Here is a 21,033-nt window from a genome sequence, read left to right as displayed (position 1 = left end):
ACGAATGAGCCGGTAGCTCCACCCTTGAGCAGGCAGGTTCCAGGCTGAGGGAAGGGAGGCCACAATAACTGTTTTGAATATACAAAGAACGAGGTTATATATCCAACCTATCTTATATGTACGACCTATAGATTGCCTGAGATATAAATCTAGCCTGGCATTGCTTTAAGATGTCCAGGCAATCTAGAACAATTCATTAAATGTCTAAAGACCGCCTTTTTAAAAGGACAGCATTTTTTCTATGAGTTATATATGCATAAGCAATTGCAAATTTGAGAATTAATAGCATTTGAGGGACGGGAAATCTTAAGCAATTGTGAGCTCTGAGATATAACATTGACTATTAATATACAAATTAAGGTTTGATTGTTCAGCATTTTAAAATACCATCTACAGCAGACAACTAGATTATCTGTGCTGAAACAGGGCGAAACTCAAAAGAATAAGCATGTGATCTAATTCACATGTACTTACTTCTCATATAGGGGTTGTTTTCAAACACAATAATGGGATGTATGCATGCATGAATTTATAGAAGATACAAAAGCATGTATAAAAACAATTTTTAACTTATCTTTGGGATATTGATTGTCAATCTATTTAAAATGATGGTATGTAATAGGTCAATTATTAATATTTTGCAATAACCAAATAAATTGCTGTATTGAACAAGGAACATACACTTAGTCAGGTTTTTAAGACACAGTTTTTGTTATAGGTTTTCTAAAAATATACGAATATACAAATATACTTTACAATTCTTTATTAGTACCACAGTGGTTCTAATAGGACATTGAAACTGTGTTTTGAGGTGAAAGCCACCTCAGCCTAGCCCACCCTCGGCCTTGTTGTGGCTCCGAGGTCTTGGGCCTGTCACCCACAGGATATCTCGGAGGGGCCTGTATGTCTTAAGTCCTCTTCGGCCCTGGCCGCCTGCCACCCTGGCATGCGGAGTCATTCTGAAAAGGACTCTAGATTTTAACCTGCTGCTGAGCCCCACCCCACATCTCTGAAACAGAGGCAGAGGTGGTGTGTGCCCACCGCGCCTGCCGCCGCAATGTCAAGCGGCAGCTCCGGTCCTGGCACTGGCAGCAGCCCTGCTGTCGCAGCCACTTTTGTCACCACCACCGCCACCTTGGCCTTTCTCTCAGGCAGAAGAGGCTGAAGGCAGCCCATTCTGTTGTAGGCCAGAAAACCCACCCTGGGTCTTAGTGGGAACAATATGGCTAACCAGGTTGGGACATGTGGAGGCTCCTGGGGCAAAGGTGAACGCGGCCCTCTCCTGAGTTCACTGTAAAGCCACCCACTTTTTGGCGGCCTCTCACACCACTATAGCTCTGGGAAACTGTGTGTCTCAAGGCCCCGCCCCACAGCAGCCAGCAGCTAGCTGGCTTCACGTGGGCCAACGACCGGCTGGGAGGATGAGAAAAATGACTTTAAAATAATGTTTTCTCTTGCCAAAGAATTGTTTTGGGCACAGCTAATATTTAATTACCATTGATTATAATTAATAACAATTATAAAAGCTTTCTTTATTTTCTGTAAAGCCTTCTGTAGTAAACTAAAACCCTAAGTAATAAAAAGATATTGCCTCTGAATCTTTTGGGTGAGAGCAAGGATTTAAAGTAAACTTCTCTTGAGAGGCATTAGCTAATAAAATATTTTTTTACTTAGGAAACAATATATACTGAAAGATTAAAACTCTTGGCTTCTTGTATAGAAGCAGAAATGATAAAAATTTCTCACATAATGTAGATCAATATTTAGCCATACTAGAGGCAAAATATTCCAGTTATTACAAACTCACTAGAAGTAAAACCTTTACAATCATTAAGATGCAATGGAGAGAAAAAAAAGGAATAAACTTTCGGATATATAATAACTATATAAAAGGTAGGCAAGCCAGATTGTAATGCCTTGTTAAATTTTACAGTCTGATTGACCCTTTATAAACTATGAATTTGAACTTTATTAAAACAGCATCTGGCTAGATCTGTAAAGGTGTTCTTTTAGCTCAAAGAATATCTCCTGGTTTGCAAGACAAAGGAAAGTCACACAAACCGAGCAGAAGCTGCTCTGAGCTTTGTTCTTCTTGCATGAGGACAGATATTAGAATTACTAAGTTTCTTTTGCAACATTAACTTTGGGAAAGCAAAACCTGATTTTAAAATAATTTATCACTTTAGGAATCAACATTAAAACTTTACTAATACATTGCAAAATTTGGCCTGCTATGCCATGTGCTTGAAAAGACTCCTGAGTTGCCAATTTTAAGGCTAACTCTCTGTTACCAATGTAACAATTATTTAATCTTAACCAGTAACTTATGAGCTGATTGTGAAAACACGCAGAACACATTACACCTCTAAGACCAGTAAAAACCAAATGAAGCAGTTATGTTTAGACCAATCAGAGAATATTAATTTTTCTAGCTACAATCATAGAATAAAAAGCACTTTATCATTTGTCAAACACATTAATCATGATTGCAGAGAACCCTCCAGCAAAAAACCATTTATCAGCTTTTTTACCCCAAAACTAAGAGGCTGCAGACTCTCTTTTTTCCTATAAAGAACAGTTTCTCCAGCAGGGGCCCTCCTGCTGTGTGCCTGTTTCCTGGTTAAAGCATGTGGCCACTCTCGGCTTTGATGAACCACCAGATAAAGTTTTTAGCCATCTTTGTTATCCAACATAAAACATAGAACATTCATTCATTCAGATTGCTAGACACAAACACACATGGATTGACATGTGAACGGACTGGTGCACCAGACATTAGACAAAAACACAAAGAGGGCAGAGAACTTCTGCTGTAAGGCCTAGAGAGAACAAAGCAGGGCACCCCTGAAATTTCTCTCTGCTTCTGGGACATTTTCATCCCGCCTGATGCAGTTTCTAACTGTGGTCATCCGCCTGATTATTAAGTCCTTTTTATTAAACCCTTTCTTTTCTCACGCCTAAAAAAGCAGCTTCTGCAAGCTGCGGCTAACTGCCTGTTACATTCTTAGCTCCTGATAATCTCACTGCTGAACCTAAGTGAATTTAGTGTGCAGGTTTAACATCGTTTCAACTTATCCCGTACCAACCTTCTCCGGTATGAACTTTCTTTAATTATTTTCTTCTTCCATGGAGCTCCAAACCAGCAGTGCTTCTTCCAAATGTCCTCTGCCATTTCTCAGCCCCATGTTGGGTGCCAATCTGTTGAGGACATGTCTGGGTTCTAGCCTGTGAAGCATCTTGGAATCTAGAAGAGAAGAGGGAACTAGGTGGCGCGAGAAAGAATGGAACCAAGACATCAGTCTGATCAAGGTTCAATATTACTATTTGGAGACACCAGGTTTTGAAGAAGGGGGAGGGGCCCATTCCTGCCAAATCATCTTGGAGTCGTTTCAGGTGACCATGTGTTGTCTCCGGAACAGCTAGGCAGCAGGCAGTAGCAGTGGGAGTGGTAAAACAATAGGGTGGCAAGCTCCACCCCCAATGCTCTCTTGTGCTAATGGTCAAACCTGATCAGCCAGATTTCAGGCTGAGGGGGGGAGGTTACAGTACTACAGGATGCCAAGGCTCCAGGAGACTAAGTTTTTGTGAAATTTTTTGCCTCAGAATTTCGTCCAAGCTTTTGGGCCTGTCACACAGTTAATGAAAGACCCACAGCGTGAGGATTCCCCCANGTTCTGACTCAGGAGAGGCGACACCCCAAAATCACCCACAAGAAACGGTCTTGCTGCAACTTGCAAGAGGATTTTTATTCAAGAGCGCTCTCGGGCCCATGGTCATACACCACGCAGGGGTAGAGGACCATGGCGCCCCGAGTAGCTGAGTAAGGGGGTATTTAAAGGAAGAAACCACAACTCAAGGAAGTGGGGAGGGCGTTGTTGGAAAATACCAAAGATACCAGTTAAGAGTCACAAGGAAGTGCAAAGTCACAAGAGTCACAAAGAATACCAAGTCAGTTTCTAAGAGCCCCTAACAATAGCACATTTGCATAGCAGGTTCCGGTAATGGTCAGGGTGACTTTCTTTGAATGAACACTCTTTGAACCCAGGAAGCTGGTGGGTGGAGGAATGTAGCTATCTGATTAGCATACCTTGGAGCATTAAGTCACAGAGGTCACATTCCTAAGCCTGGGCCTAAAGGCCTAGAATTTTGTTTTTATACTTTTATACTTTTATACTTTCATTACCACTGGAGTGGGTGTGGCATGCTAGGAAGTCTAAGGTCACTGAAATATTTCCCTTAATATTTCTCTGTGTTATTGAAGTCTTTTCAGATCTATTCTACCCCCTTAAGGAATAGTGTTTAATACCGTCTGACCTTGGTTCCACTGGGGCTCTAGGATCAGGCTCTCTTAGGAGACTGTTTTGTGGTTGGGGATCTGGTATTTTCAATAAATCTTTTGCTGCCTCAGTGTGAGTGTGTGTGTGTGTGTATGTGTGTGTGTGTTAACTTCCACATAAACTTTTGGGTTTAACTTTATTTTCCCTCTGAAGTGATGTCTTCCTTTCCGTTTGTGTGACGAGGGTTATAGGACCTCTCATTCTGTCATCGTGACGTATGTTATAGTGTTTTATTTTTTGAGTATCACAAAATACAGCTGTGAGCCTAGTTAACATCTTCTTTTTTTTTTCTTCCAGTTTTAAACACTCATCTTTATTGACAAAATAGACTCCTCTTCAGCACACTCTCAAGCTTAAAGTTGTTTATTTTGGGGGTGGGGGAATGGAAAACTTGCTAAAAACAAAGCAAATGTCTTTCAATATTCACAACCTTAAAATTATATCCAAGAAAACAAAGAATAAATAATTTTTTATAAAAATAATTACTTCTCAATGTTTCATAATAGATCTGCTCAATACATCCATCTGACTCATCTCAACTGTGCCGCCTTTCTTCTTTTTAAAGTTCTGGCCTGGGACAAAACTACATGAAAGAAAGTACCATTAAATTAAGCGTTACTTTCCAAAAAACAATAGAAAAATCTTAAAAATATATTCACTTATATATAAAATATTAAGGCCTCTGCATGAGAACGGTTTAACATCTGGGGTACTGGCCCTTTCCTAACAGACCTATGACTTCACTCACCTCAAACTTCAGAATGAAAGGTTCTCAAGTGAAAAGTCCTTTTAATTTTGCCAATACATGAAATTACACATAAAATTACACTGCAAAGTAATATGTACTTAATAAATGATATATTGAAAAGTCTAACTTTCTGTCTGTGCTAATTTCAGTATGGACTTCAGATACAAGTATAGTGTATTTTTAGCCATATTTCACAATCTTTTATTCATATCACTACAGAAAAGTTTAGGCTGCAGTTGGTATGAAAGCACACTTCTGTATCCTGTGACCTTAAGAAGCTTTTTTTTTTTTTTTTTAAAGTGCAAAGCACAATGCCTATGTGTCCACACTTCACTGCCAGTTTCTGAGTCACAGGTTGTAGGAAAAACCTCACAGGTTATAAGAACTAAATGGGGCTTAGACTCAGACCCAGAACTTCAATTTTTGGAACCTGTATCTACTTTGTAAGTATATGAAGAGTAATTTCTTAAATACCAATAAAGAAATTCCAAATTAACTTGGAAATGACCATACCTATCTCATTAAATTGTCAACTCTTGTCTATTGGTGAACTGTCTTGTATCCTTAAACATCATGAAAAGGGGAGGAAGAACCAGGTTCATTGTTAACAGAGAACCAAAACGTAATCTTTCAAAGTAGTTTAACCTACTAAATGTGTCTATCTATGGCTGTCTTTCTTAGAAAGTATATTCTTTGTCTTTCCTTCCTGAGATGCATACACTTAAGCAAGTCATGAAGGACTGCTAGCTAAGAGTTATGGGAATTAGGTGTAAGTATGTTCCTTCTGTTTGTGATGCAAGTGACATATTCCTAAAGCCTTTAAGCATGAAGTGCCTTTGATGGGGGCCGAGGAAATGGGCAGGTGAGCACCAACGCAGCAGCTTTATGTACACAAGCTTTGCCAACTCTGACACTGAACAGGCAGGTAAGACTTAGAACAAAGTCTTCCATTCAGAAAACCACACCAACCTTACTTTTAAAATTGTGATAATTTAGGCTTTCCAACATTTATTAGGAGTATTCAGGGTGATCTATGTAGCATCTAAGAAGCCAACAGCACTTCTGAAACTGCAGTGCTCAGCAGCACCTTGAAGACTTGCTTTTCACTCTGTGGCTCAGCTTCTCTTTTCTGACTGTGATTGGGATCTGGTTTATGACCTGTGGTTATACATTCTGCTGCTCTCTCTTTGCCAGTGTCCCTGTACATACCAGAGGGAAAAGGCTGACTGAAGTTGGGTTTTATGTTCACTCATCCACTCACTTCTGGGCCCGTTTTAGTGACCATGCAGAAAGCCACTCAGCTCTTCCTCAGACTCAGGTCACTGTTAGTCACTCTGTCCCACTAGGGGGACAAAGATGTATTTTCTGATGCATCGTCCTTCCGAAGGTTTAAAAAGGATTCTCGAGTTATCTGTAGGGTCTCTCTCAAGCCTTTATTTTCTTGTTCAAGTTGAAATATTCCGCTCCTGTTTCTTGCAACCCTGCTGCTCGTCAATTTCAATAGCTTTTCTCATTACTGCTGCCATCTCGGTGATTTGGTCAACATGTGCTTGCAACTCCTTTGAGTGTTGCTCTTTTTTTTTTTTTTTAAGATTTATTTATTATTTTTTATATGTAAGTACACTGTAGCTGTCTTCAGACACTCCAGAAGAGGGAGTCATATCTCGTTATAGGATGGTTGTGAGCCACCATGTGGTTGCTGGGATCTGAACTCCGGACCTTTGGGAGAGCAGTCGGGTGCTCTTACCCACTGAGCCATCTCACCAGCCCCGAGTGTTGCTCTTTTAACTTCATTATTATACCTGGGTCATTTTTATTGCTGGCCATGAGCAGTCTGAACATCTGCTCTCAGTAATTGCTCATTATCAGTTCCAAGGCAGACTGGTGCTCTTCCAGGGATGTCCGCAGTTCTTTGTTCTCTTGTTGTTAATTCTCTGATTTGTCTGTTTTCTTGTTGGAGTCCCATAACTAGTGTGGATTCGTGGCCGATGTCTTGCTACTTCATTAAGTTCTTGGATTTCTTCCTGATACTGCTTCATCGCTTCCACTCGCTTGCTGAGGGCAGTGATCTGCTCGATGAGAGACTCCACTGCATCATCATGATCTCTCAACCTTTCAACAAGGCTTTAGCGACAGCAAGTGCTTTCTCAATGGTGCAGCTCATTTCTCAGTTCCCGGCAGGACCTCAGGGAGAGCATGGAGAGAGGGAGCCCGGCCCAGAGGCTCGCCTACGCGTGTTATTCCACTCCGCTTCAGTCCCCTTGGGGCGACGACCACCCGCGAGGTGGAGTGCCCAGGTAGTGGTCTCTGAGCCCTCGCTGTGCCTGGTCAGCGAGCGGACGCACAGCCCTGCTCACACAGTGGCGGGACAGACGGGCAGCCCATCTGGGGCGAACCAGAACGCCCCAGAACCTCTGCGACCCACAGCCGCCTAGTTAACTCTTCTGATAGCTGATGGGGGATGCACCAGAATCTTCTGAGGAAGGAGGGCTGGTTCTGCACATTGGTCTTCCTCAAAGAGCAGTTGACTACCTCAGAATCTTAGGACTGCCTTTTTTCTCAGTAAGGGTGTTGAAGCAGCAATGCTGGCTGTTTAGAACACGGTCCTCCTAGGTTTTATTATAAATGCCTTTTAAGATTAAATATGTGAGAGCACATGTGCCCTCCAGTCCTTCTGGGTTTTGGACGTCTTCCAATATTTTCCAGATCTAGTTGGCTCACATACAGGTCTTATCTATTTACCAACGGAAATAAGTGTGTTGGTCTCTATAAACAACTGCAAATTTAGATGGAATGTAATAATACTCCCTTTTAATTAAAACCTTATAAAGATGCCAAAAGCCCTAAATAGTCACTCACTGTTTTATTAAAATACCTTTACAAAGATTTACTTAGTTTATGTGTATGACTGTATGACTGTATGTATGTATGTATGTTTGTATGTATGTATACTATGTGTGTGCTTGGTGCCTGAGGAGGTCAGAAAGAATATTCAGTCCCCTGGAAATGGGATCTTTGGATGGTTGTGAGGCACACATTGGGTGCTGGGAACTGGACCCAGGTCCTCTGGAAGTGCAACAAGTACTCTTAACTATTGAGCCATCTCTCTAGCCTCTTGGAGGACCTTTTTGTTGTGAGCCTAGCCTTTAACAGCTAAGTCACCTCCAGTCCCACAATACCCTGTTGTGAAGGCTTACGATAACTTTCCCTTTTGAATGAAATTGCGAGTTGAGGCCTTTCACAAGCTAATTCCAGCAGACATACTTGCTGTCTACCTCCCAGTTCTTTATCCCAGCCTTCTTGCTTGTGACAAGCAGCCTGTGGTTATTTGGGTGTCCGTGTCCTTGTTCTGCATTCAGAGTTGATTCCTGTCAACGGTGAAAGAATTATGGTGTTTCAGTTTCTCTTTTTCACTTACTGGGTTCAGTCTGTGCTCTCAGTTTTGGCTAAAACAAACAAACAAACAACAACAAAACCTCAATAACATGAGCATTGTCGGAGTGAGTGAAGTTGAGTGTGTGGAGGGAGGAGCCCTGGGATGTGTGCTTGTCCCAGGAACTCTTGTCACTCTGCTGAATGGTGACTTTCTTACTTGGGGTCTCCTCAAAAGAGATACTTGCCCGGCAGCTGCCCACTTCACCTGTGACCAAAGCTACCTTTCTCAGTCATCGTTTCAAATAACTCATGTAGCTGTCTTCGCTTTGTCTTCTATGCACACTGGTCTTAGCCTTTTCTGTCTCCATGTGCCACACACTCTGGTCGAGTCAGCTTGACAGGCTGTGAAGCCTAAAAGCCACTCACGAGGCAGAGAGTTTCACCTCTTGGAGTTTTGGCATTCTCATACTCATACTCTATTTCCGCGTTAGTCTGGTGTATGGATCTATCTCTTTTAATATTTTATTATAAATGCCTTTTAAGATTAAATTCTGTTATAGTTAAGCCTCCACATTGTTCCAAGGTCCCAGAAGCCTGCAAGTTTGAAATCTGAGCTTAAAATCAGGCAGGAATGCAGAAAGGAAGTTACCTATTCGGTTACTAATTAAGCATTACAATAGACAGAGCGGTTGGCTCAGTTGGTCTGCAGAAAGAGCCAGGGAATCTCACTGAGATAGAAATCTTCAGTACAGGCTACATTACATATTAAAAGCAAGTTGGTATATTCTCCTGACAAATGGAGATTCTCCAGATACTTAAAAGTTACACTCATATAAAAATTTAGCAAGGCCTAGGAAATTAGGGGGGTTGTGATATTGCATTATTCTTGAGATCTGCCAAGAGCAGAACCCCCTGGTGCTAGCCTTCACAAGGTTCAAAGGTATAACACTAGAGTGTGAAATCCTTGCCTGTCACTAAGCTGACCCTAGGCAGGACTGCTTTGTCTTTTCTGTAAACATTTACCTGGTTCCTGTAAATCCTTTTGAAGGCATTCCTTTGTTTTGTACCTGGTAACTTCAATGTACCTTGCCTGCTGTGACTTCACCCTTGTATTTTCTGTACTATAAAAAGTTTGATGCTCGACCTGACAAATACATTCAGATTCTACACAGCCTCTCCTGTGTGCATCTGTCTGTCATTTCCTCCAACTCTTTGCCCACCTGTGACCAGAGACCCGTTCTTCGCAGACAAAGGGGCCCAGAGGGTCTGCGACATCCATGGCTCTGCCTCAGGTTCCTTGTTGCTCGTCTGTGGGGACTGTGATCCATGCTCTTTCTGAGTAAACTCTTTGGAGAACTGCTTTCTCTGTTCCTCATTTTAGATCAACAAGAAGCTGCTAGGTAGTTTCTGAAGCAGCTTTCCTGGCACAGGAAAGAATGGCCCCTCTCCCACTGGCTGGTGACAGGTCTGTGTGGGATTCCTGGGAGGGTAGCAGCCTTTTTACTCCCTGTGGACAAAGTTAAGGAGGAAATCGATTGGCCCAAGACTTTAAGAGTGGAACAGGTGGGGCTGGAGGGACTTAGTGGTTAAGAGCACTGGCTGCTCTTGCAAAGAATCAAGGTATGGTTACCAACCATCCATGACTCTTGTTCCTGGGAAACCGTTGCCCTCCTCTGACCTCCCCAGGCACCAGGCACATGGGCAGGAACTGCACAGGAAGGTAAAACAGCCAGACACAGAAGCTATAAATAAATCTAAAGTAAAATAAAGACATGACAGAATAAAAAATGGAAAATCCAGAGCACACTGTAAACTAAGGCAACAGGTACCCTCTGCAACCTTGGTGTTTGAGTATCCAGTAGGTTCCTAACATATTTTTTCCCTCTATTGCAACAGAAAGGATTCGAATTTATATACTTAATCAATTTCAAATGAGCTTAATTACTATTGTGGTTTTTCCACCTGGAACATCAATTGTTGTCAATGGCGGTCTCAGGGTTAGACGTTTTGCTCTTTCAGCCCTGCCTCTGATGTGCTGGACAAGCATCCTTACCTTAGAAGCAACAGAATGTTCCAGGCTTAGCCTGTATTTTTATCCACTGTCGGACCCAGAGTCAGCTTCACTCAAAGGGTCCAGGTTTTTTTTTGTAGGGCAAGGTAACGTTTTAGGAGAAAATCAAGACTGTGAAGCTGTTGTGGGCAAGAAGAACACGTGGCTGGCAGCAGTAAGCCCGAGAAAGGCTGATTTTCCTAGAATGTGAGTTGTCTCACAAACCTTTCAGAGATAGATGGATACTCAATGGGAAAGTAGGGCAGCCAGTCAGAGAAGACAATATATAAGGCCATTAAAAAAAAACCTACTAGATTATCTAAAGTAAAAATGGTTCTCACACACCAGTGAGAAGAGTAAGGGAGAACGGATATTCATACATTGTACACTGATAGAACCACAAACCAGCACAGCTTTCTTTTTTTTTTTTCCAACTTTTTATTAGGCATTTTCTTCATTTACATTTCAAATGCTATCCCGAAAGCCCCTATGCCCCCTGCCCCTGCTCCCCTACCCACCCACTCCCACTTCTTGGCCCTGGTGTTCCCCTGTACTGGGGCTCAGCATAGCTTTCTAAAGCAGGCAACTATACTTCCTCATATGTGAGTCCTTTGCCTGTATGTACATGTCTCATGCTCACAGGGGTAAGATGGGATTAGATTCCCTGGAACTGGAGTTCACGGATGGTTGTGAGGCCACTGTGTAAGTGCCAGGACCCAAACCATGTCTATGCTACAAAGTAAGTGTTATATCTTTCCAGCCAATGGTGGGGATTCCTTACTTTTTGCCAAAATTACACATGCATTTACCTTATAAATTGCATTTCTAGTATTTTTTTTACCATTTACATATTTACCTGTGAGAAGTAGTAGATTTATTGCTATAAGCAAAAATTGTTACAGAAGATTGCTGATAACTTGAATATCTATTTATAAGGAGCTGGTAGACTATGTTACAGCAAAACAACAGCAACCTTCAAAGTTAAGGGAGATCTATGTTCATCACTGTGGACCGATTTCCTGATCTATGTTAACATGTGGGGGAAATGCAGAGCAGAGAGTGTATGAATTACCTTGTGTGTGACAGAGACAGACATGGTGCTATAGCAAGGGCTGTTCTTACCCAAGAGGAGTCCAGGATGAGCCTTTTATGAATATGATTTTTTTAAATTGAGCCACACAGAGAGATCTATCCAGGGATACACACTGTTGTGGCTACCAATCTAGAGGAAGCCTTGAGCCAAATGAGCTGGGGTGAAGGTAAAAATCACAAGCTTGGTGCCTCCTGTTGAAATAGTTGTGATGCCCATTAGCAAGCAGGACAGGATATGAACGTTTAAGAAGAATAGGGCACATTTGTGTCACCATGGCATTTCTGTTTGATTCGGGAGCAGAGAGCATTGCATTTACAGAAACAGAACAATTCAGGTTAGCAAACGTTCCAGTAAGTACCATACGTGCCTGAGAGTAATGCTGATCTCAGTTCCACTGGTCAGGACTTAGCAAATATGTGATTCTTATTTCAATGGAAGGGGTGTGTTAGCTTGGGAATGTGCACAGAACTGACTCATAGTAGAGATTGCCATTCACCAGACACATTTTCATTGTCTTTGTTTAATTCAGTTTATAACACTCCATGCCAGAATGGCACCAAAGTCATTTTATTACTCTTATTAGTCACATGGACTGAGAGTCTTTGTGGTCCCATGTCTCCCTAGAGGAAGGATGTACGTACAGCTGCATTCAGCTCAGTGGGTTCCAGGTGTAGCAACAGTTAACAATAAACGAATAAGCCCTGCTGGATGCGGTCTTGGCCTAGGAGGCGCTCCTGTGAGCCGGTGATACTGACACACAGATGATCAGGGTCCAGCATTAGCCAGGCATCAGCAGAAGTGCTTCTGGGGTAGGTGGTGTAGAAGCTGGTTGTCTCTGGGTGGGGTGTAGAAGGCACTTCACTGAGAAGCTAGAGTCTCCTCAGGATTTGGAAGGATGAGTAGGATGGACCCCGAGTACGCGGTTCTTCAGCAAATAACATGGAGTCTTTGGTGGTGGCTCTGGGGAGCAAGGGGCTTCAGCAGGAGTGCAGTGTGGGGAAGGGAGAAAATCAGGTTTCCGAGGGCTTTGAAGGCCAGGTATTTTGGGGTTTTATTATGCAGACATCAGGAGATGTCTGGATGCTTTGAAACTCACAGGGATGAGCCCAGAGCCTGCCTCAGGATGGGCAAAGTGTACAGAGCTGATAGAATTAATTGGGTGGCTAAAATGTGCCGCCTTTAAATGCTGCACAGCACCTGCAACCTTAAGATTATCCCTGGGCATGGGAAAACCCATCCGTGATGCACGCACTCGAGAGTGGATGTATATACGTGTGAGAGTGTGTATGTGTGTGCATGTGTGTGTGCGTGTGCGTGTGTGTGTGTGTGTGTGTGAGCGTGCGCGCCTGGAGGAAGGTGGTGGCGGAAGGGACTGGACCAGATGTTGATTCTCTCTTGCATGTTTTCTTTTCAAATCCCCATCTACTTCTCCCTCCTATTCTCCTCTCACCAAGATGACTTTTGAGAGCTCAGCTTTGCCCAGAGCCCCGCCTTTTTTGGGCTGGAATGAGGCCCCCAGCACTTGCTGGGGGCCCCAGCAAGTGACAGAGGCGGGGTTGATTGCCACCTACTGCTCAACCCTAAACTAGACTTCTGAAGGGGCGGGGCCTCGGCTTTCTTATTTAGCCCGTCTACCCCTCTTGATTCTCAGAAGGGAGAAAACTTCATCTGCAAGATGGGTGTCTACCGTATTCGCGTCTCCACCGGGGACTCCGTGTATGCGGGCTCCAACAACGAGGTCTACCTGTGGTTGATTGGACAGCATGGGGAGGCATCTCTCGGAAAGCTGTTCCGACCCTGTCGGAACTCGGTGAGCTGCCCAGAGCTCTGGCTGTCCGGGGAGGTGGCAGGGTGAGGGGCTGGGGGCGGGGAGGGGAGGGGGCGGGCAAAGTCAAAGAAATCCCTAGGAACCCTGATGCGTGGCCACTGAACTCTGAGGAAGGAGCTCACAGCCTCGGATAGCGGAAAGGGTGCACAGAGGCATTTGGTGAGCGCTCAGTAACAGTTGCTGCCTCCTGGCCTCATTGAGTGGGATACTTCTGTGCGTCCCTCACTTCACAGAACTCTGCGGTACAGTAGTGCCAGTATCAGCAGTGTCAGCTGCCCGAACATCTCTAATTTTTTAAAACTTGAGATTTACCATCTTCTCTGCAGATCCTGAATCTCTGATCTTAGGGCTGAGTGGGTGGTAAGATGGAAAGGAAGAAAGGTGGGAGTCTGTACTCTGCGATGCTCCCTGTTTATATGTGGCTGGTCTGGATCTCCTCTCCTCTCCTCTCCTCTCCTCTCCTCTCCTCTCTCTTCCCCTCCTTCTCTTTTCTTTTCTGACTCTCAAATTCTTTCAGTTCTCCAGATCTGCATTTTGTCTTATGGTCACTTCAAAGGAAGATATAGATATAAGGTTCTTACTAACTGCTTCCCACTCTTAGTCTTCATCTGTCCAAGAATGGAGCAAGCCTAGTCAGCTCTTCCTCCTAAATGTCTTATCTGATGCCTGCCCAGTCCTTGACCAGTGTCTGCTAGATGCCCCAGACTCTGAGTCACTTTGAACTCTCCTTATTTCTTTCCTACTGTAGAACAATCTGCCTGTTAAAGCCTCCCAGTGTCTCCAGCTGCTTCCCTACGAACTGCCAAGCCTCTGGCTTACTCTCGGTCCTTCGGGACCTGGTCCTGTTTGGCTCCCAGTCCCCACAGCTCTCTGGGCCCTAGCTTCATGAAGGCGCTGGTCCTTTCTGCCTCGTGTCTTCTCTGATTTCATTCCCTCTCACCAACCCCGCCTCTCCAAATCCAGGTTTCTTCCTGGAGACCATCCTTGTAGAAACCCTGGCTCAGGCCAAATGGAATTCCCATGGGTTCTCTGCCTTGGTGGGGTCTCCCATCTTACCTGTTCCTCACTGGGCCTCTGGCAGAGTTTCCAGTATTCCCCCTCCTCTAGTCCTCCCCCCCGGGGAGGAAGGAGTGTACCTTCCCATCGTCCATCCCTAACCCTCTCACTCTTGGTTGAGATGACAACCCTGAGTGGTGTCATGGAGCCTCTTTTCATCACTTTCCCTGTGGCCCAGTAGAAGCAGAACTCAGCCTGAGCACCCCATTCTGTGCCCTTGTGCTTATCTGCAGGAGGCAGAATTCAAGGTGGATGTGTCAGAATACCTTGGGCCACTGCTGTTCGTGAGAGTGCAGAAATGGCATTATCTCAAAGAGGACGCCTGGTTCTGCAACTGGATTTCTGTGAAGGGCCCTGGAGACCAGGGATCAGAGTACATGTTCCCCTGTTACCGGTGGGTTCAGGGCACCAGCATCCTGAACCTCCCTGAGGGCACTGGTGAGCAGAGGGGTGGGGTGTGCGTGTGTGAAGAGGCATAGGGGAAATGGAGCCTCAGTTGTGTGAGGAAGGGGAGGCAGCGTGTAGGAGCTGGAGCCTGGAAGCTGGGCCGTTTGTTTGGTGTTTTAAATGAGTTGTCAAAGGAAGAGTAGCTGAGGCTGGCCCAGATGTCATGGAGGCTTCAGGGAGGGACATGAAGATGTATGCACAGAGGACAGCCAGGGCTGCCTGAAGAGGTACAGCCAGATGTCAGGGACTAGAGAAGCTCACAGAAGGACATCCAGAGTGTCTCCCTCTTCGGCTTCTAGGCTGCACCGTGGTTGAAGACTCTCAAGGCCTGTTCAGGAATCATAGGGAAGAGGAACTGGAAGAAAGGAGGAGTCTGTACAGGTGAGGCTGACCCAGGAGACCCACGGTGAGCTGCCTCTGCAGTGCCAGTGCCTAATGTCACTTCTGCCCTCAGGTGGGGCAACTGGAAGGATGGCTCAATCCTGAACGTGGCAGCGACCAGTATCTCTGACCTCCCTGTAGACCAGCGATTTCGAGAGGACAAAAGACTTGAATTTGAAGCTTCACAGGTTCTGGGGTGAGGGCAAGAGTGCCGGGCTTGAGGGTGTGTGTGTGCTGGTCTCGTCTATGGCACCTTTGGCTGTAATGTTTGGTTCTAAGTATAACTGTCACATCCTTTGCCCCATTCTTCCCTGAAGGAAAATGGACACCGTTATTAACTTCCCTAAAAACACTGTGACCTGCTGGAAAAGCCTAGATGACTTCAACTATGTTTTCAAGAGTGGCCACACCAAGATGGCTGGTAAGTACACCTACCCCAAAATTACTCTTACCCCAAAACTCTTCCCAATGCAAAGAGATCGAGAAAGCCGGGTTGGGGGGTGGGTCAGAGGCTTTTGTCTGACATCTCTGGTAGTCTGGGTCAAGTAGGAATGTTTTGGTGGGTGTTGGAAGGACCAGGAAGTTGGATCTTAGACACATCCTCCTCCTATCCCTAGAGCGGGTACGAAACTCCTGGAAAGAGGATGCATTCTTTGGGTACCAGTTTCTCAATGGTGCTAACCCCATGGTGCTGAAGCGGTCTACTTGTCTTCCTGCCCGCCTGGTATTTCCTCCAGGGATGGAGAAGCTACAGGCCCAGCTGGATGAGGAGCTCAAGGTATGGGCATCAAAGCGCTAGGAAGGCCAAGCAGGGAAGTGGAGGCAGGAGCCTGTGTTGGGTGTACTGGGTGTTGGGTATACTGGGTGTTGGGTGTACTGGGTGTTGGGTGTACTGGGTGTTGGGTGTACTGGGTGTTGGGTGTACTGGGTGTTAGGTGTACTGGGTGTTGGGTGTACTGGGTGTTGGGTGTACTTGGTGTTGGGTGTACTGGGTGTTGGGTGTACTGGGTGTTTGTTGGGTGTACTGGGTGTTNGGGTGTTGGGTGTACTGGGTGTTTGTTGGGTGTACTGGGTGTTTGTTGGGTGTACTGGGTGTTGGGTGTACTGGGTGTTGGGTGTACTGGGTGTTGGGTGTACTGGGTGTTGGGTGTACTGGGTGTTGCGTGTACTGGGTGTTGCGTGTACTGCGCTCAGATTTACTGTGAATTCCTGCTGGTTGTCAAGAGAGGATCCAGACAAATACTAGACTGATGTGGAGAAATGTAGTACCGTGGTTTTCCCAGCACAGGAGAGGAATACATGGTTGAAGAGAGGAGTCTTTGTAGGGTGGCCAGTAGAGATGTGATGTTCAAACAGAGTGCTGACAGAAGCCCCCGATTTCTCTCCCTATGCAGAAAGGCACTCTGTTTGAAGCGGATTTCTTCCTTCTGGATGGGATCAAGGCCAATGTCATCCTTTGTAGTCAGCAGTACCTGGCTGCCCCCCTCGTCATGCTGAAGCTACAGCCCGATGGGCAACTCTTGCCTATAGCCATCCAGGTGAGAGGACCAGGGGTTGTACCCCAGGGTGGCCTCCTCCTCCGAGCCTGTGGTTCAAGTTCTCTCCCATTTCCCCCCGCAGTGGTGTTGCCCTAAGGTACCGAGGAGGCACTAGAGGAGGACATGGGCAGGCTTTGACTTTAAGGGTTTTGTGGCTTTACTGGAGAGACAGACTAGTCAGCATGTGTAAGCTCCAATGCCAAGGACAGTGTCAGTTCGGGGGGATCCTGAGAGCAGTGTCGGGAGGATGGGTGGGATCTGTCCCCAGAGCAAGATACTTTAGGTGAAGAGGCTGAGGTGGAGAAGCCAGGAGATTTCTGTGGCTTGCAGGAGGAGCAGTGTGAACAGCTCCTCTCCAGAGTCCGTGTTAGAATGGATAACGGGGGTTTACTAATGCTGGGATGCTAAGGTTCCAGGGGATGGTGGGCTCTCTGTGAGTAGTAGCCATGGAGCTGGAGAGGAGGGAGAGCAGAGGGAGAATCTACTGGCCTGGAGTGGAGTCAGGAAAAGTGGGACTCAGGCAGGTTTCTTCAGAAACAGGGCAAGTGCAGAGGGGTAGGCACCTAGGTAGGCTTTGGTCCTGCCAGTTTTGAAGTAATGGGGACACATACAAAATCCTCTAACTAGTAGCTGAAACCCAGAGACTCGGACCTTTGTGGAGAGGTGATGTTGAAAGATGAGAGAGAGAGCCCAAGATGGCTGCACACGTGTGGGATGGAGGAAGTAGGGATTGCTGAGCCATTGCCACGAAGATCTACATCCAGCCCTTTCTCCACACTCTTGTTTAACTCCAGCTCGAACTGCCCAAAACTGGGTCTACCCCACCACCGATTTTCACGCCCTCGGATCCCCCAGTGGACTGGCTCCTGGCCAAATGCTGGGTCCGAAGCTCCGACTTACAGCTTCACGAGCTACAGGCTCATCTTCTGAGGGGACACTTGATGGCTGAGGTCTTCGCTGTGGCCACCATGAGGTGCCTGCCTTCCGTGCACCCTGTTTTTAAGGTAACACCTTATTCGTTTTTTTGTTCTGTCTACATTTCTTGGCCTGCTACACACTCTTGCCTCTGAGACGGTCTCTCAGTGGCATCTCAGGCAGGGTTCAGGATGATGAGAAGAGATGAGATGAACAATGGAGAGAGAAAGGGAGTGTGACCTGCTGTCCTCTATATTGTCAATGGCACGAATCCCCAAGGGGGCATACAGGTGATTCCTCAGAAAAGGGTGTAAAGATTCTAGTCTTCTCATGTGCAAAACATAGATATGTATACAGTACAAGAGTAGGTGCAAATGACTTAAAGATTCCACCCAATCAGAGGGGACCATGCAACTTACACAGCCAATCCCTTCTAGCAGTCTTCGAGGAGTCCTGAAACGATGACCTAGAGCAACAAGAGTGACCTGGTTTACTCTAGTCAATCAGAGCAAAGAGTTCATCCATTGAAACTGGTATTGGATGTCTCTACACGATGCTTGTGTTAACATCTAATTTTGGGGGATTTTTTTTTTTGGTATCTCCAGTAAGAGGGGGGGAAAAACCCAAGCAAAACAAAAACAACAACAGAAACCCCAGTAGTGATTGTACTCGACATGCTGGCTGTGGTGAGACCTTAGAGAATCACAATAGTGCCATGAGAGTTTCTTTTGGGTGATCACGGCCATGTTTTCCCTTAGAGTGAGCTTCGCTTTGCCCTTGTCAAACCTGCTTGCTACAGGGACCTGTCACAGAGTCCTTCTGACATCCCTTACCCATCCCTTTTCTTCTCCTAGCTTCTAGTTCCTCACCTACTCTACACCATGGAAATCAATGTCCGGGCCAGGAGCGACCTGATCTCAGAGAGAGGCTTTTTTGACAAGGTATGGGGATAGAAGTGGGCTCTAGGTTCACTCTGTCCTCTCCCTTCAGGGCAGCTTGATTAGACTGAAAACCACCTGCCCTTGGTCCTTTAGGCGATGAGCACAGGTGGAGGAGGCCACCTGGATCTTCTCAAGCAAGCTGGAGCCTTCCTGACCTACAGCTCATTGTGTCCCCCTGATGACTTGGCTGAGCGAGGACTCCTGGATATTGACACTTGCTTCTATGCTAAAGATGCCCTGCAGCTCTGGCAAATCATGAATCGGTGAGGTCAACAGAGCTTTAGGATGGATTTGTGTGCTGGTGTGGGTGGAGAAGACCAGGAGAATAGGAGGTCTGTTCCTTGGCTTGGTTGGGTATGGACACTATGACTCGGCCATATGGAGCAGGGAGCAGAGGGCCTCAGCTTGCCCTGACCTTTGGTGACAGGTACGTGGTGGGAATGTTCGATCTCCACTACAAGACCGACCAAGCTGTTCAAGATGACTATGAACTGCAGAGCTGGTGTCAAGAGATCACTGAGATTGGGTTGCAAGGTGCCCAGGACAGAGGTAATAAGAATCCTTGGCCTGAGAACCAAGACCTAAGTTCTGAGACTTCTCCAGAACCCTCTGTACTTCTGTAGACTCTTCCGGAAGCATTTAAATCTTTATGAAAACTCTCAAAAGTTTTTTCTAGGTATAGTAAGAACCATGTTCATACAAGTCCAACAGTAACCTCACCCTCAAAGAAAACTGATGTCCCTTGGACGCCATCAAATGACCATGGCTCCTCAGTTAGGAGTGGGGACCCAAGAGCCCCTTCTCACTTGGCTCCATAACGGTCACTGACTTATCTCGCAGGTAGCCATGGTCACTGTCAGTTCATAAGTACACAGGTCCTCACCCACTCTGGCTCTTACAGTCTGTCTGTCATCCCTTTGACAATGATCCCTGAGCCTTGGGGATGGGGTATGACATAGGTGCCAGGGCTCCTCTCGTCCGTCACCACTCCTGCTCTCATACCAGCTTATACAAGGTCCTGGGAGTCCCTTCTCACCTCTCCCTCTCCTCCAGGCCTCACATCTAGTGGTTCTGGTGACGTCACACACTAACTGTTCACACCTCTCGTAGGCTTCCCCACCTCCCTCCAGTCCCGGGCTCAGGCTTGCCACTTCATCACCATGTGCATCTTCACATGCACTGCGCAGCACTCTTCCATCCATCTTGGCCAGGTACTTCCCAGAGGGAGGCAGCTGGGAATTTGGGGAGTGCAGTGGGGGAGGGGAACGTGAGCGTGTGGGCCAAGGGTGAGCCTTGACCCTAGATCACTGTCTCTCCAGCTGGATTGGTTCTACTGGGTTCCTAATGCACCCTGCACCATGCGGCTGCCACCACCTACCACCAAGGACGCGACGATGGAGAAGCTGATGGCGACGCTGCCAAATCCTAATCAGTCTACTCTCCAGATAAATGTCGTTTGGCTCCTGGGCAGACGCCAGGCTGTTATGGTGAGAGTCAATCAATCATTCAGGGTCCAGAGGAAACTCTGCACCCCAAAACTGGCGGAGGTCACAGGCTTAGGCTGCTTTCCCACCTGCCTTCCAGGTGCCCCTGGGCCAGCATTCAGAGGAACACTTCCCAAACCCTGAGGCCAAAGCTGTCCTGAAGAAGTTCAGAGAGGAGCTAGCTGCCTTGGATAAGGAAATTGAGATTCGTAACAAGAGCTTGGACATACCTTATGAGTACCTGCGGCCCAGCCTGGTGGAAAACAGCGTGGCCATATGACCATTCCCCCTCTCGATTTGTTATTTAATCAAGACCACTCAAGTGCATCCCTGTGCTTGAGCGGTGGCAGTCCTGCCCTCCCAAGCCCCGCCCTCAGCTCGCCTAAGCTCCACCCTCTGCCCCTCCAAGCCCCGCCTCTGCCCCTCCAAGCCCCGCCCTCTGCCCCTCCAAGCCCCGCCCTCTGCCTGTGTGGGACCCTCTTCCAAGAGCCCGCTTTCCATAGTCTGCTGCAGTGAACACATTTTGCTTTGGATGCATTACCCAGAGTGCCACTTTTCATTCATCTTTTCTGCTTTTCCTTCCCCATAGGGTAAATAATAGCATGCTCAGGAAAAGCACCCTGGGAACACAAAAGGGTGATAATATACATTGTTACACATCGTCTATGAATCAAATAGATCTCAAGCCTTAATAGAGGCTAATAACAACAATAAAAGATGTTTTGGGCTAGTGATAGAAAAGAACAGGGACCTAATTATTTTAAATAAAATGTTGCAAAGATTATAGAGCATCCAGATGTTCTTTCTTTCTACCTGGGCAGGATTTGGCAAAAAAAAAAA

General features: G+C 46.1%; 1 protein-coding gene and 1 pseudogene across 1 annotated transcript; one reads left to right on the top strand and one right to left on the bottom strand.

Annotated features, from left to right (window-relative positions):
• Positions 1-6,382: 6,382 nt before the first annotated feature.
• Positions 6,383-7,249, bottom strand: LOC110306132 (annotated as a pseudogene).
• A 6,029-nt stretch (positions 7,250-13,278) lies between these two features.
• On the top strand, positions 13,279-20,473 carry LOC110305643 (arachidonate 15-lipoxygenase). Its single transcript, XM_021177691.1, has 14 exons — positions 13,279-13,413; positions 14,721-14,925; positions 15,234-15,315; positions 15,389-15,511; positions 15,633-15,736; positions 15,933-16,093; positions 16,710-16,853; positions 17,648-17,857; positions 18,623-18,709; positions 18,803-18,972; positions 19,137-19,258; positions 19,820-19,920; positions 20,029-20,196; positions 20,294-20,473. The coding sequence occupies exons 1-14, from the start codon at positions 13,279-13,281 to the stop codon at positions 20,471-20,473; spliced, it is 1,992 nt and encodes a 663-aa protein (XP_021033350.1).
• The last annotated feature ends 560 nt before the right edge of the window (positions 20,474-21,033 follow it).

Source organism: Mus caroli, chromosome 11, assembly GCF_900094665.2.
Source record: "Mus caroli chromosome 11, CAROLI_EIJ_v1.1, whole genome shotgun sequence".
NCBI lineage: Eukaryota > Metazoa > Chordata > Mammalia > Rodentia > Muridae > Mus > Mus caroli.
Note: the sequence above shows the minus strand (reverse complement) of the source record. Positions and strands in the feature narration are given on the sequence as shown.

What these genes read in the sequence shown, in the direction of transcription:
- LOC110305643 (XM_021177691.1), top strand. Translation starts at nt 13,279, where the DNA reads ATGGGTGTCTACCGTATTCGCGTCTCCACCGGGGACTCCGTGTATGCG. An exon ending in GAACCTCCCTGAGGGCACTG is followed by an intron (nt 14,926 to 15,233) that starts GTGAGCAGAGGG and finishes TTCGGCTTCTAG; the next exon opens with GCTGCACCGTGGTTGAAGAC. An exon ending in GAAAGGAGGAGTCTGTACAG is followed by an intron (nt 15,316 to 15,388) that starts GTGAGGCTGACC and finishes TTCTGCCCTCAG; the next exon opens with GTGGGGCAACTGGAAGGATG.